Raw genomic sequence first — 16,590 nt, forward strand, 5'->3', positions numbered from 1 at the left:
AACCTGAGAGGCGGAGCTTGCAGTGAGCCGAGATCGAGCCACTGCACTCCAGCCTGGGTGACAGAGCAAGACTCTGTCTCAAAAAAAAAAAAAATTAAAATTAAAATTAAACTAGAGATGTAGCCATTAATATGGCACAGCAATGGTTCAGAGTGGACAAAATAGACAAGAGCCAGAAACACTACCAGACACTATGAAACTGTGATACACTGTCATGCATTGCCTAATGATGGTGATACATTCTGAGATATTCATTATTAGGTAATTTTGTTGTTGTGTGAACATCATAGAGTACTTTCGCAGACCTAGATGGTATAGCCTACCACACACCTAGACTTTATGGCATAGACTATTGCTCCCACGCTACAAACCTGTACAGCATGTTACAGGAAAGAGCAAAGGGCCAAGAATAACCAAGACTTTTTTTTTTTTTTTTTTTTGAGACAGAGTCTTGCTCTGTCGTCCAGGCTGGAGTGCAGTGGCTCGATCTCGGCTCACTGCAAGCTCCGCCTCCTGGGTTCACGCCATTCTCCTGCCTCGGCCTCCCGAGTAGCTGGGACTAGAGGTGCCCGCCACCACGCCCGGCTAATTTTTTTGTATTTTTAGTAGAGACGGGGTTTTACCATGTTAGCCAGGATGGTCTCAATCTCCTGACCTCGTGATCCGCCTGCCTCGGCCTCCCATAGTGCTGGGATTACAGGCGTGAGCCACCACGCCCAATCCATCATTGACCTAAACATCACTATGTGGTGAACAATTGTATTTTTCTTTTAATGGCACGGTAGATGAATAGGGAAAGGAAAGACAATTCAAAAAATAGAATTTAAAAATCCCACATAGATTGAAGGATTAAAACAATACTTTAAAAAACGTCAAAAATATGTAGATAAAATGCCTGTCTCTGGTATTCATATAGGAAGAATTTCTTAAACAAGACCCATAAAAGTCCTAGCCATAAGATAAAGGATTGATAAATTTAACTACATTAAAATTAAGATCTGTTCTTCAAAATACACCTTAAGGAAAGTGAAAGGAAAAGCTGAAAAGTTAGAGCATATATTTGTAACATTTATGACTGATAAGGGATTGGTATAAAAATATGTACTGAAGTCTTTAAAAAAAAAAGTTCCTCTCAAAAATAAATAATAAATAGAAAACAACCTATAGAACCTAGTAGAAAACAACCTAATAGTAAAGCATATGGAGAGATTTTTTTTAACAGGATTCAAATACATATGGCCACTAAACATATGAAGTGATTTCAACCTCATTAGTAATCAGGAAAATGCAAATTAAGCACACAAATAGATACCATTAACTATCCATCCATTTTTTACAGTTGAGGGAAAAACTAAAACATGACAGAGTTTATTCATCAATGGGAACTTTTATATACTGTTAGAAGGCGTGTAAATTGGAACAGCCTCTTTGGAAAACAAGTCTGCATTATCTTGTAAGTATGAATATTCACATATCTTACAACCCAGCTGTCTTAGTCTGTTCAGACTGACACATTGAAATGAGACACAAAATATCACTGACTGGGTGATTTAAACAACAGAAGTTTATTTTCCCACAGTTCTGGAAGTTGGAAGTCTGGCAGCAGTTGACAGCATGGTCAGGTTCAGTGAGGGCTCTGTTCCTGCCTTGCACATGGCCACCTTCTCATCGTGTCCTCACATGAGACACAGAGAAAGACTCTTCGTATAAGGCCACAGGCTTATTGGATTAGGGCCCCACTCTTAACAACCTCATTTAACCTTAATTACCTCCTAAAGACCCTATCTCAGATACAGTCATATTGGGGGTTAGAACTCAACACAGAATTTTGAGGAGACAAAATTCAGCCCATACCACTAACTCCCAGGTGCTCAAGAATACATATATAAAAGGATGTTTAAAGCACCAATTTTCATAATATCAACAAATTTAAGCAAGCCACATGTCCACCAACAATAAAATGGAAAATAAATTGTGGTATATTTATACAAAATACTATTATACATCAGTGAAAATGAAGAATGAGCTGCAGTTCTATGCAACAACATGAATACACATCAGTAAACTAACGTTGAAAAGAAAAAAGAAAGTTCAAAAAATTACTACTTTCCGTATGATACGCTTTTTATTGAGCTCAAAAACTAGCAAAATTCAACAATGTATTGTTTAGTCATGCATATATATTTGAAATAAAACTATCATTTTTATGCAAATGATGGATACAAAATTCAGGTGAGTAGTTATTTCTAAGGGTGGGGCAGTAAGGCAGTGAAATATTGATGGATATAACTCATAGTGTCTCAAAAGCCAATTGTTAAATTTTTTAGGACTTTCAAGAGCCCCTTGTCAAACCACTGGTAGCCTGAAATCAGCCATGGTGGGAGTATTTACACCACGGAAACTGGCAAATACTGAAACCAAGAGGCTGGTTGTTAAACATTTACCAGCATACCACTGAATGTAAGCTGTTGCTAGTGTTCCAGTTCTTGGTTTGAGTAGTAAGTTCTGTTCATTATTTTTTAAATGAACAAGGTTCTTAGTTTAGGTAGTAATGTCTGCTCATTATAGTATTTAAAAAGAATGAATGAATGTAAACAAAGAGGTTCATGACTGGACCCAAAAAGTCAGCATATCACGAACCAAGGTGTATGATTGTTACAACTGTGTGCACCTACAGTAGGAAAAAAACAAAAAAAGCATTAAGTTCCCTCCATCTGGGCATATCAAGTGTCAAAAGAATCTCTACTAATAAATGAGGTCAGTATATACCTGGAAGGTACTATCCCACTCTCTGAGAGCAACACACAGGCTTCCAGGAATGAGAGGATGGGCCCATCCAGTCCCATGGAGGTGAGTCTCCTTGGTTCCCTCACCAAGCAAGCCTCTCAACGATCAGGCTCTAGGCCAGAAAAAGTAGATGGTATAACCCATGTGACAGTCACAGAAGGAGCTGGGGCCACATTATCAGCACCCACCATGTGGTCATGGTTCTTGAGCCAAACTGGGTCCAGCCTCTAAAGTAGCTCAGGCAAGAGGGGAAGCTAACACCAGTAACTCACGTTGTTTTCCACCCCACCTTGCCATAACGTCAAGGAGGCGGGCCAGGCCCTCTGCTGTTAGAATCGAAGGAACCTGAAGGGGAAACAGTTAGGGATAGACTAAAGTTAGCAAGCCAGAGGAAGCAGCAGCAGTGACTACCAAAACAAGGGGAAGGGAGGAAAGGCTAGAAGTGGGTGTAGAAACGAACATGTGGAGGTCAGAAATCAGAGAGCTGAGAGAAGGGAATCTCACGCCAAGTCAGCCAGAATGAGAGTGGTCTCGGGGACCCTGGCTCTTGGGAGCCCTGGAGACGGACAGATGCTACATGTGACAGGTAGCCTGGTCAGGTTGGCTCCCTCAAAAGGGGCATCGGACAGGGTGGCCAACTAGTTGGTGGGGCCAGGTTCCCTTGATAACATATACCACGCAGAAAGCAGGTCTGAAGCTTGAGGTCTGTGACGCTGTTGCTTTCAAGCTGTGTGGCAGCCGTTCCTTACCACCCTGGTCTGAAAGAGCCTCCAGGCAGAGGGGCCTTAATTGCGCTAAATTCCACGTAGAAAAGGAGTGAGACTCATAAAGCCTAAGTAAGGTGCTCAGCTTCCTGAAAACAGCTGACATTGCCAGAGAAAAACTGTGGGAGGCAGCCCACAAGCCTGCCCATGCCAGGCCATCTGCAGAAGGATGGGGCGGCAGCATCACAGGGCGGGTGGCAGCATCACAGTGCATGCGGCAGCTCTGCCCCATGAGGGAAGCCTTAGTAAGTTCCAAGTCACACTTGCTGCAGAGTTATGGTAGTGTGGGCTCCCCTTGGTGGTCCCCCCACAGTTTAAGCTGTAGCTGAGCTACTTTCATGCCAGCTGGTCACCGAGGAGGTGGGATGGATACATCAAACTGCAGGTCCCAACTTTAATATGACCCTGGCATATGCGGCCCTGGTCTTTTCAGGCAGGACTGTCAAGCATGTTGCCAGGACAGCCAGGAACCCACATGTGAAGGTTAATCCTATGGGTCAACTTGACTGGGCCACAGGGTGCCCAGACATTTGGTCAAACATTATTCTGGGATTGTGAGGGTATTTGGAGATGAGATTAACATTTGAATGAGTAGACTGGGTAAAGTGATTGCCTTCCCTAAGAGTGGCCTCATCCAATCAGTTGAGAACCTGAATAGAACAAAAAGGCTGACCCTCCTGTGAATAACAGGGACCTCTTCTTGCCTAACTGCTTCGAACTGGGACATAGGCCTTTTCCAGCCTTTTGACTTGAATGGAAACATCAGCTCTTCTTGGGGTCTCAAGCCTGTCAGCTTTCAGTCTGGAACTTACACCACTGGCTCTCCTGGGTCTCCAGATTGTTCACTACAGATCTTGAGACTTCTTCCATAATTACAAAAGCCAATTCCTTATAATAAATCTCTTTCTATATATATCCTGTTGGTTCTGTTTTTCTGTAGAACCCTGACTAATACACTCGTACAATACATTGCCCATCTACATGGGTACAGTCTACTTTCTCTCTTCCCATACCTCTGCTCTTTTCCTGATGAACCCAGGCCCCAGGTATCTCTCAGACAGCCACTGAAAAGCCAGCATTTGGGATATACACACTCTCATCCTGGCCAGTCAGCCTCCCAGAAAGACCACACCAACCATCTGTACTCTCCTGCTCCTGGGCTATGTAGCTAGAGAAAAACCACAAGAGTTGGCCAGATTCTCGAGCTCTCCAGGCTCAGGGGGTGCTCCCATAATTGATCAATGCCTTCAATAGCTCACTCTCAGACCCTCCTCCAAACACTGTCCATTCCCCCGAGGCTTATCCCTGCCCTTGCATTGCCATTCACAGCAGATCACCTTGCCTCAACTTACCTGAGAAAAATGTCATTTGCAGGAGGTCCTGCAACTTCCCTCTCTCCCCAATTCGTCTCTGCTTCTTCATCCATCCCCTTCTCTTTCCTCCCAGAGAGAAATGTCTTTAAGACATCGATATAAAGGCAAAGTTATTGAAGGCAAAGTGTCCACACCAACCCAGATTAACACATAGATAGGAGGTCTCAAAGGTGTGCATGGTCAGTTGGGGGCAGCAACACTTCTTCAACTGGATTCTGTCCTGTGGCCTTTTTCCCATGAGATGATCTCAATGGACTGACCTTGACTCAGGCAGACCCCTACTAAGCACCCAAAAGGGAGGCCAGGGCCCTGGGCAGTCTCTCCAGCATGCCTCTCAGCCTATGCAAGACCATCTAGGCTTCTCAGTGTGGGTCCACCTTTTGCCCGTTTCATTAGATATTTTTTCACACTTGTATATTTAATATTTCTCTCTCGTCTATATCCTTATCCTCAGTTTAAAATATACTTGAAACACTGCCATCCTAAATTGGCTGCCTCTCAATCCTGCTGTTTCCCTGGCTATTTCCTTAAATGTCTCCTTTCCTTCCCAGAAAACTTCCTGAAAGAAAAGCTGGCACTTGCTGCTTTCAGTTCAGACTGGCCATTCTCTCACACCAGATTTCTAGTTTCTGTGCCCACCCCACCCTCAGTCCCACTGACGTTGCTCTACTAGGGTTGCTAAAGACTCCAGGTCATCAAATCCAAGAGTTACTTTTCAATCTTCTTCTGTTTGGCTGTTCACCTTTGTTTTGGTGAAAGAAAGAATGCATGTCTACACAGAGCATTTACAGGGGAGCAGCGTTTTGTGAATTCTAATAATGGAAGATTTCTCCAAGGAGAAATCAACTCTTGGGCACAGAATCAGGGATAAGAAGTTCAACCTCACCTATCCACTTGCCAGCTGGACACTAGGACTTGACCTAATTAAGGGAGTTGACAGTTTTTTTGGTATTTTGTTTTGTCTTTACAAGCAGATGTTATCACCCCATTATACCAAGAAGGAAATTGAGGCTCAGAAAAAAACTTGTAGATTGCCCCAAGTTACACAGTGGGTTACGGTCAGAGCTCCCTCCATCACATAGTGATAATAGCTATGACTTAATAACTACTGTATATCAGGCATCTGCTAAGAGCTTTACAAGGCAATACCTCATATAATCCTCTCCTAAAGTACAGACTAGTTTATACACCTTATTACAACTCCACTTGAATGTCCAATGGACATCTCAAAGGTGACACATTCAGAAATGAAATCAGGATCTTTTCCCCAAAACCTGCTCTACCTACAGCTTTTGCTATCTCAGCTGATGGTGACTTCATCCTACTAATCGCTCAGTACAAAAAAAAAAAAAAAAATTGCAGTCCTCCTTGACTCCTCTCTTTCACACCTCATATACAATTTCTCAGGAAACCCTATTGAAACTACCTTCAAAATATATCCATAATCTTCCCACTTCTCAGAACTTCTACTGCTACCAGCCTGGTCCCAGCCACCATCATCTCTCACTTAGATTACCTGGTGGCCTCCCAGCAGGACTCCCTGCTTTTCCCTCTCTCGCCTCCCTCTCCTCACCTCTCCTCACCCTCCAGTCTATTCTCAAAGCAGCAGGAGAAATCCAGCTAAGTTCTCCTTCTCGCCCATTGCAGCCTCGAGCTTCTGGGCTCAAACGATCCTTCCGCCTCGGTCTCCCGAAGTGCTGAGATTACAGGCGTGAGCCACCGCGCCTGGCCTTAAAATCCTTTTTAAAGGCACTTTGACATCCATTATCTCATTTAAGTCTAAAACACGAATTTCGACCTCCGCGCTGCTTTCTGGTTCCACCTGGCGGCAGCTGCACAAAGTGTTTCTCTTCGAACGCCGTCCCAAGTTTACCCGGAACTACTTAGCCCAGGGTTTCCTAAGTGCTCCTCGGGCCAAAAGCAGAGCGCACAAATTCCGGAAGAAATTACCAACGGCGGGACCATTTCAGTGCTCCGAGAAGTATCACCAGTAACCAATAAGCAAAAAGCTCTAGCTCACGTGGTGTATATTCAGCCTATCAAGCTCCTGATATTCATGAATGCTGTCATTTCCGCTCCCGCCTCCTTCTTTCTCGACAAGATGGCCACACCGGCGGTACCAGTAAGTGCTCCTCCGGCCACGCCAGCCCCAGTCCCGGCGGCGGCCCCAGCCTCGGCCCCAGCCTCAGTTCCAGCGCCAACGCCAGCACCGGCTGCGGCTCCGGTTCCCGCTGCGGCTCCAGCCTCATCCTCAGACCCTGCGGCAGCAGCGGCTACAACTGCGGCTCCTGGCCAGACCCCGGCCTCAGCGCAAGCTCCAGCGCAGACCCCAGCGCCCGCTCTGCCTGGTCCTGCTCTTCCAGGGCCCTTCCCCGGCGGCCGCGTGGTCAGGCTGCACCCAGTCATTTTGGCCTCCATTGTGGACAGCTACGAGAGACGCAACGAGGGTGCTGCCCGAGTTATCGGGACCCTGTTGGGTGAGTGGTCAGAGAAAGTTAACATTCTTTTCTTCCTCCCACTTCTCATTTATCTCACTCCCCTAGCTCATTAATTCTTTAATTCCTGGTGTCCTACCGTCCTTTCCTCCCATCCCCAATGACCTCTTAATCTATATCTGCATCCTACCTTTTGCTATGACTTATCTTCTCAAGCACTTGCATCTCTCCTCTCTCTCCTGCCGGATTGCTGTCACTTTAAGCGACATAAAATACACAAGGAGTAGTTGTGTCATTTACTGAATATTTTATGCCAGTGGTTTACATTTATGCCAGTGGTTTACATTTTACATAAACAGCAGTTTATGGCAAGTATGATGGGCTGCATCTACCAAAAATGAGTTCACACGCCGAGTGGGAAGTCAGGAACCCTTGACTCCCTATACCAGTGACCACATATTTCTCCCTTATCCACTGACTAAATGTCATTGTTTTCCAGGTATTGACAAAGTTTTCTAACCAGTTGTCAAAGGAGTGGGGACGTTTGTAAAAAAACATTCCTCCCAACAAGTAAACCGGTTTGGTTGGAACCCACTTGGGATTTTGTAGTGTTGTGCTGTCCTAAACGTCTGAGCCTGATCTGTGTCCCTCAGTGTCCCCTAATATTAGTACCTTATGTGAGAAACCCTGTTCCCACATTTTCCATTTGGACGCAAACAGTTGTAATATCTGTTTATATTTCTGCCCTTAACCTTCAGGTCGAAAAATGACCCATTCTCTGCCTGTGTTCCAAATTTGGGGAATAGATATTTTATGTTAAAGTAGTTTGTAAAATGGAAAAGCACTAAAGAGGGATTGTTGATAATAAATTCCTTTCTGGAGACTATGCTGGTCCCATGAAATTGGTTTCCATTCCATCTTAGTGCCAGATTTTAAATAGCTTTGTGAATCCACTTTATTTACAAGCATCCTTTCTCTTTCATACTCTTGAACATGTACTAGTTCTTACACCATAGAAGACAGTTGGTATATTGCAAAGCAGACAAGATTTGTAAGCAGACTTCACAAAACATTTGCCATGTGACTTGGGGCAGATTACCTAAAATCTGTTCTGTCAGGAGCTACTTTAGACTTAGTCTTTGTGAGAGCTAAATTAAAAACTTCTGACTATGCTGGCACACATTAGGTACAGCTGTTAGTTGCCATTCACCACATCAGGCCTGGACCACCCCAATGCATACAGACACACATTTTCTCTCCTTTATCTATCTTTGACAGTATAGCATTTTACAGAAACTTAAATTCATATCTTCTGAACATTGCCTGTCTTTTCTCAGACCAAGCTTTTGCGTTCTCTTTGCCACAAGTGTTTTTCCTGCTGTCCTTCATTTGTTTAAGCTCTACCTACCTTCCAGGTTCCCAGCAACAGCATTAAGTGCCGGTCCTCCATCCCATACCCGGACCCTCACTCCATTCTTAACCTTCCACAGCATGATGGTGTTCTGTAACTGTGCCCTGCTCTGAGCTTCTGTAATAAATTATTTTTGCATCACTGACTTGACACTCAGCAAATACTTACTCTTTTGGCTGCACTTTCTAATTTTCCAGGCTCGCTAGAGCTATTTAAAGAAACAATTCATTACCCATGATTTATGCTTTAGCGCCCCAAATATTCCAGTGATCCAGTCAGACCAGGTATAATCTAATCTACATCCTCAGATCCTCTTCCAGACTGGAATCATGGTACAGTGCTATAGGTGTTATAGAGGCAATACTTACAGAAGAATAAAGAATGGATTCTGCTTACTATGAACTTATTTCCTTAGATATTCACAAAACGTTTCATTTGTCTAAATGAAGTCATTGGTGCTTTTTTTGTACCATAAAACTGTTAAGGTATTTAGAATTCAAAGTGTGATAAAGTGAGCTCTCCTGTAACCTTAAACTCAAGATAGAAATATACTCTTCAATGCAAATAATTAGAATGTAATATGATAAATGTTCTAATAGAAGGGTGTCATGGTGGCATGGAAATACAGAAGACGTAACTGTTTCAGAAGGTTGGGGAAAAGTTCACAAAAAAGATGACGTTTGAGCTGGGCATTAAAGCAACTACAAGAAGTATAAAAAAGCCTGGTAAATCCACTGTCTGAAACATTCAGTATTACAGGAATGTAGGTGACAGGAGGTAGAGCAGGAAATGAAGCTAGCAGAGGGCAGAGCCCTAAGAAGTATTAAATAATTACAAACGTAAAGTGCTGTGAAGGGAATTACCTGGATCCCTGAGAAGACAAAATGGAAGTCTAACCTCATTTGAAGCTCTTTGGGGAAGCTCCTGAGCATTTCAGCTAACACTGAACAGGAATTAAAAATCACTCTGGAATGAGTGAGTTGAGAGATAGGAAATAAAGTTGACAGGACATGGTGTGATCAGAAGTGAGGGATTAGAAGAAAATATCAGGGATGACTTCTACATCTTTGGTTAAGTGTGAAAGAAGAAAGGGAAGGTAGGGGTTGACTAAAGGTCTGGAGTGCAAAAGAGATGTGGGCAAGCATGTCACGTTAGGAATTATGTCATTGGAATATAGAAGGTAATTGAACCCATAAAATTGGATGAGATCACCTAAAGCAGGGGTTGGCAAACTTTCTATAAAGGTCCAGACAGTAAATATTTTAGGCTTTGTGTGCAGTCTCTATCACAACTACTTAATTCTGCCTTTGTAGCAAGAAAGCAGCCATAAAAAAAATTGGCATGTAAACTTTATTCACAAAAAACATTTCTAGATCGGGGCCTGGCCTAGAAAAGGAACATTGAGTAAAAAGACAAGAGAACAGAGACAAAACCCTAAAAACCTAAAAAGTCAGGAAGAAGTAGCCAACAAGATTAGAAAGGTAGGAAGAAAACTAGAGGGAAAGTTTTAAGATGGGAAGTAAGTGGTCAAGTCTGTTCAACGCTGATGAGAGGTCAAATAAGATAAAGGATATATGTGCATTTGGTTTAGGGACATAGTTTCAGTGAAGGGAGCAGAAACCATAGTGAGTTGGAATTAGATAAACACTGGTAGATATAGACAACACTGTGGTCTCTGGTGGAGAGGGAAACTTTTAAATCCTGGGGTAGGAGGTTCCAATAGATTAGAAGAGAATGGAAAACTCAACGTAGTGGTCTTAGGTCAAGAAACAAATGTAGTGGGAATAAATAAATAAATAAAAGAAATACAGCCTGGGCACCATGGCTCACACTTGTAATCCCAGCAGTTTGGGAGGCTGAGGCAGGCAGATCACTTGAGGTCAGTAGTTCAAGACCAGCCTGGCCAACATGGTGAAACCCCGTCTCTACTAAAAATACAAAAATTAGCTGGGCGTGGTGATGCGCACCTGTAGTCTCAGCTACTCGGGAAGCTGAGGCAGGAGAATCACTTGAACCCTGGAGGCAGAGGTTGCAGTGAGCCGAGATTGCACCACTGCACTCTAGCCTGGGCGACAGCAAGATTTCGTCTCAGAAAAAAAGAAATATGGAAATAAAGGTATCAGAACTAGAACAAAAGTTTGTGGTAAAAGACTGACTTCTAAGGTTCGCAGATAGATTTCTGGATGATGATAAGGTTAAGACTGACCATGGGACCAGATGGCTAAAGGGAGGTACAGATGAAGCTTCTGACGTCTCAGTGTCTGAAACTTGGCCACTATATTAGCAGTCTATGTAACCATTAAAATATTCCAGGTAGCTCTGCAGATTAAATTACAGGGAGAAAGTGTAGAGGCTGAAAAAAAAGGCCGTAGAGTGAAGGTCTGGAATAGGCTAGTAGTGGAGAGTAACAGGCAAAAGGAGACCTTGTAAAGGAAGAATAAACCCTATTTGGTGATGATTAGAGGGAGAAGTTGACGATCACACCAGAGTTTCAGTTCCCTGGAGAATTCTGGTCCCATTGATGCACCGGACTAAACTTGGAGCTAATGAGTTCAGTTAGGTGTTCATTGACATTGAAGAGATCATCAAAAGCATTTCAAAAGTAGTCAGAGGTTGTTGGGAGCCCTAGGATTATATAACACATGGACGATTCTCTCTTTCACAGGAACTGTCGACAAACACTCAGTGGAGGTCACCAATTGCTTTTCAGTGCCGCACAATGAGTCAGAAGATGAAGTGAGTGGGAATCCAAGCTGTCCCTCTGCAGTTTTTAGATGTTCATTTGCTAGGCTCCCCTCACGGTCCCTCCCACACTCATAACTAGAGCTCCTGTAGCCAAGGAGCTTCTTCCCATTTGTACGTACTTCCTGGGCCTCTTCTGTTTATTGGGGGTGGCCTCTTGTCCTTTTTAACCAATTTTTCTTTGGACTTCTGGCTTCTTAGCTTGCTTTCCTGCCTTCCCTCTTAGGTGGCTGTTGACATGGAATTTGCTAAGAATATGTATGAACTGCATAAAAAAGTTTCTCCAAATGAGCTCATCCTGGGCTGGTAAGTTGGGGAGGTGGGGGCTGGGGCTAATGGAAGGTCTCTTCGTGATTGCCAGTGTCTTTTGCTACTGGACTGGATCTTATACTCTTCCTTTTGGAGGCAAGAGTATTGCAAGTGTATTACTGACTGCGAGCAGTGGCTCAATGCCTGTAATCCCAGCTGGGAGGCTGAGGCAGGAGGATCACTTGAGCCCAGTAGTTCAAGATCAGCCTGAGCAAAATAGTGAGACCGTGTCTCTACAAAAACATTTTTTAAAAACTTAGCCAGGCATGATGACACACACCTACAGTCCTAGCTATTCAGGAGGCTGAGGCTAGAGGATCACTTGAGGCCAGGAATTTGAAGTTGCAGTGAGCTATGATCATGCCTTGCCACTGCATTCCAGCCTGAGTGACAGAGTCAGACCCTGTCTCTAAAAAACAAAAGGAAAGTGTGTTACCTGTAAGAACTGTGAATTCAGTGGGTTTTGCTGGTGGTTCTGATCCTGTGGGGCCAGGATATTTTGAATTACCTTGTAAGAGACTTGGAATTTTTCAACAGCACTAAGTCAGCCTTTGATTTTATTTGACATAGTTTTCAGTGTGTGTATTGTTCTTGGCATTTGGTATCACTAGGTATCCCTACCATAGGAGTATCGGGTACCCTAAAGACACCCATGCCACTGTTGTGTTGGATATTGATGTCACATATAGACATGAGTCCACCGCTGTGTTCCGTTTCACAGGTACGCTACAGGCCATGACATCACAGAGCACTCTGTGCTGATCCATGAGTACTACAGCCGAGAGGCCCCCAACCCCATCCACCTCACTGTGGACACAAGTCTCCAGAACGGCCGCATGAGCATCAAAGCCTATGTCAGGTGACCACAGTCTTGGGCTACAAGGGCATAAAACCATGCCCAGATGCCATCCCTCCCCCACCCCAAGCAAGGTTAATTCCTTCCATGTGTAACTTGCTGTGTCCTTAGGAAGCCTGTTCCTCTCTCTCAACAGTTACTCGAAAGGTTTCACTCTGAAACAAAATCTGTTCCTGTGATTTCTACCGCTGATCCTAGTTGTACTCCAGTTTCTACTCATTGCCCTTTTAAGTATTTGAGCAAGCTGTCAAGTCATCTTTTGTAGGACCTAACTATTCCATAGTTCCTACAGCCAATCATCACATGGTATTCTTGTCATGATCCTTCACCACATTCATTACTTTTCTGAATTACCCATTAGTTTGTCATTATCTCTAGAACTCAGCACAGCACTCAGGGTAATACAGATTATAAGGATGACTGTCCTTATTTTGAACACATTTATTAACCCAGGATTGAGTGCAGTTTTAATGACAATGACATTACAGTGAACACGTTGAGCTTGCAGGTGGTTAAAATGCCAGTTATGGGGGATGTTGGGAAAGGCCCTGGTGGCATGCTGAGGAAGCAGCTGTGGGAGTTGGAAAGACCGTGGTCAAAGGGAAGGGAGCTGTTAGTGCATCTATCAAGCTGTTGATTTTGTGCTGGTTCTGTGTCTGACACTGACATAGCCAGTTAACTCTTACACAGTAAGACAAAGATGGTGGATGCCAAGTCTTTATGAGCCAGTTGGCATACCACTAAGCACTAGCCATTGCCTGACTTCTTAACCTTCCCAGGTATTTCAGACTCCTCAAGATCCAGTATATATATATGTGGATCCAGTATATACAGTATATATATAAGATCCAACTATATATACGTATATATATGTAGATAGATAAAGATATATATAGTTGACATAGTAAAGTATAGATCCAGGTATATAATTGACATAGTAAAAAGAATACCTTTAGTGAGATGACTTATAGCACCCAATGTAATTTGGTGGGCAGGAGTTGGTTTCCTTTTTCAATGCTGATGAAGGGCGTAGTTCCAGAAAAGATTTGTCTCTGTCTGCTTTCCATGGTAGGCAGCTGTCTAGACAGCCAGCTCCGCGGGGTAATTGAGTCCTGTCCTCTCATCACTGACACTGCACCGTGTGTGAAGTAATCCTCTAAAGGGACCAGGCCAAATGCAAAGGTCCCCCTTACAGATCAAGGGTTTGGTATGTGGGAAAAGCTAAGGGGAGAAAGGAACTTTTGCTCCCATGAGACCTCTGGGGTTCATGTGGTCCCACCCTTTCTATCAGAACCTTGAGAGCCATATTCCTGCTGTATCTGCTTTCTCAGCCCAGAATAGACATGGAAACCCTCTCCCAAGGCCATCTGTTTACTTTGGCTTCTCCTTCCTCAGCACTTTAATGGGTGTCCCTGGGAGGACCATGGGAGTGATGTTCACACCTCTGACAGTGAAATACGCATACTATGACACTGAACGCATCGGAGGTGAGTAACCTTTCCATACACTCTCGAGAGGTCATAGGCATTTTCAGGGAAGGGGGCTGCTATTCTGCAACATGGATGGAGGCCTTGGGTGATTTAAAAGGGGACTATTGATCTAAGGTTTGTGAAGACTAGAAGTCACAGTCATCTCTTGTATAAATGAGATTTAAGGAATTATTTGAGAAACTGTTAAAGGTGGGAAATTATCAGCACCAGAGGCCACATACCATTCACATGAGATCAAAACCGGTGATGAGCATACCAGGTAAAAGGAGTTGAGCTCTATTAGGAGGAAGAAAAGCTGATAAGGGCACAGCAGGAAGTGTGACTGAGCAGACTGAGTCTAAGGGGAGTTGGGAAACAGAGTTAGTAGGACGTTAAGACCATCTCTCTCCTGGTTGGATGACTGAATTCTCTCTCTTACTGCCCACCACTGCCACTGCCACCGCCACCCTGCCAACCAACTTCCATAGTTGACCTGATCATGAAGACCTGCTTTAGCCCCAACAGAGTGATTGGACTCTCAAGTGACTTGCAGCAAGTTGGAGGGGCATCAGCTCGCATCCAGGATGCCCTGAGTACAGTGTTGCAATATGCAGAGGATGTACTGGTGAGAGGGGAAAGAAAAAACAAAGGGGGAGGACATAGTTCTCCATCCTGGGATCACTGAGGCATGTGCTGATGAAATGGTAGGGCTCAGTGGTTATAATTAACTGCCTCATCGAGTCTTTGTTTTGGTACTCAGTCTGGAAAGGTGTCAGCTGACAATACTGTGGGCCGCTTCCTGATGAGCCTGGTTAACCAAGTACCGAAAATAGTTCCCGATGACTTTGAGACCATGCTCAACAGCAACATCAATGTGAGTGCCCTTCCTGAGCCCCTTCTTGCCTGGTTTCTTCCCCCACCTCAGCACATACACTCAAATGTGAAAAGAGTTGGGTGAGGTGACCTGGAGTAGGATAGAGACAGGGCTTCACCTATAGCCCCATTGAAGTCCAGGTTGGGAGGAAGGAAGAGGTGTGTTATGCATGGTTGGAGACTTCCTTCCTTCTCCCGTGATTCCATTGTCTCATTTACTGCTGATACTACTGTGACTTACTGTCTAAATTCGTGATGGAAAGAAACACTAAAATTCAGAGGTTAATGAAAATGCAATTACTTATTTCCCCCATCTGAGTTCACAGACCCCCTATATTCCATCCATGGGTTTCAGCTAAGGCACCCCTAGTCTATAAGTGTATCAGTAGAGATAAGAAAGCCTTCTCAAGCATTTCCTTTCTGTCTTCTACCTTTTTGACTTTTATTCAGTCTCTCCTAGCTGTCATTTAACCACAGCTGTCCTCATACCCAGTGTCTACCATAGAGCTGGCCAAAGCCAGCCTTTTTGCTCCCTTTCCACCCAACCCCCCACTCATTGTGTATTCTTTGTCTTCCAGGACCTTTTGATGGTGACCTACCTGGCCAACCTCACACAGTCACAGATTGCCCTCAATGAAAAACTTGTAAACCTGTGAATGGACCCCAAGCAGTACACTTGCTGGTCTAGGTATTAACCCCAGGACTCAGAAGTGAAGGAGAAATGGGTTTTTTGTGGTCTTGAGTCACACTGAGATAGTCGGTTGTGTGTGACTCTAATAAATGGAGCCTACCTTTTGTAAATTAATTTCATCTTATGTGAGTTTATTGCCGGGTGGAAGGGAGGAAAATGTTTTAGATCACACAGAAACTAGGAAGTGAATATTGTAGGTAGAGAAGTTGGTTATGTGTTTGGCATGTTACTGTTTTACCAAACTGTTCTTTTGGTTTTCAATATGGAAAGGTGTCCATTGGCAAAACAACCTTTTCTTGAGGATTCATGTGATTTCTACAGGAAATGAAAATAAGAATCCATGGAGAAAAAATAGCTAAGAAAATTGGATGCTTAATCTGAACTAAAAGAGTAGAGTGTGTAGTCACTATCTTAAAATACATTAATAGTAAGATGGAGCTCTTTGCCACTTTGGTTCGGGGAGGCAGAATTAAGATCTGTGGGTTAAAGATTAAAGAGGTTTCCCCAAAACTTCAGAAAATTCTTAGGTGCTATCTGTAACTTGAGGATAGAGCCTTGAGTTATATTGAGGTCTGCCAGTGGCTCAATTTAAGCAAAGACTAGATGGCATTTCCCAGAGGCCTTGTAGGCTAGAGTACTTGCCTGTGTAACTTCAGACATCCATTTCCTCTGGTATCCTGGAGTTCCGCCTCGCCACTGTGTGTCTTAGAAATAAGTCATTATTCAAGAACTCAGGAAATTATACGTTGGAGTGAAAAGGTGAGTGAAGGCAATGGGGAATCAAAAAGGCCTGGATCCTAGTTCTGAGGTTTGTGTAGCCTTAGGAAAGATAAATTATAAGAGTCATAAGATATGGATCATAAACATACATAGTCCATTA

General features: G+C 43.7%; 1 protein-coding gene across 1 annotated transcript; it reads left to right on the top strand.

Moving 5' to 3' along the window:
- Positions 1-7,011: 7,011 nt before the first annotated feature.
- Positions 7,012-15,824, top strand: EIF3F (eukaryotic translation initiation factor 3 subunit F). The gene is given in 8 exon segments (NM_001110812.1): positions 7,012-7,401; positions 11,436-11,506; positions 11,739-11,818; positions 12,543-12,680; positions 14,073-14,164; positions 14,635-14,771; positions 14,907-15,020; positions 15,598-15,824. Coding segments are annotated over 8 exon segments (1,086 nt in total). The 5' UTR covers positions 7,012-7,025; the 3' UTR covers positions 15,676-15,824.
- The last annotated feature ends 766 nt before the right edge of the window (positions 15,825-16,590 follow it).

The sequence above is a fragment of the Pan troglodytes genome, chromosome 9 (genome assembly GCF_028858775.2).
Source record: "Pan troglodytes isolate AG18354 chromosome 9, NHGRI_mPanTro3-v2.0_pri, whole genome shotgun sequence".
Taxonomy (NCBI): Eukaryota; Metazoa; Chordata; class Mammalia; order Primates; family Hominidae; genus Pan; species Pan troglodytes.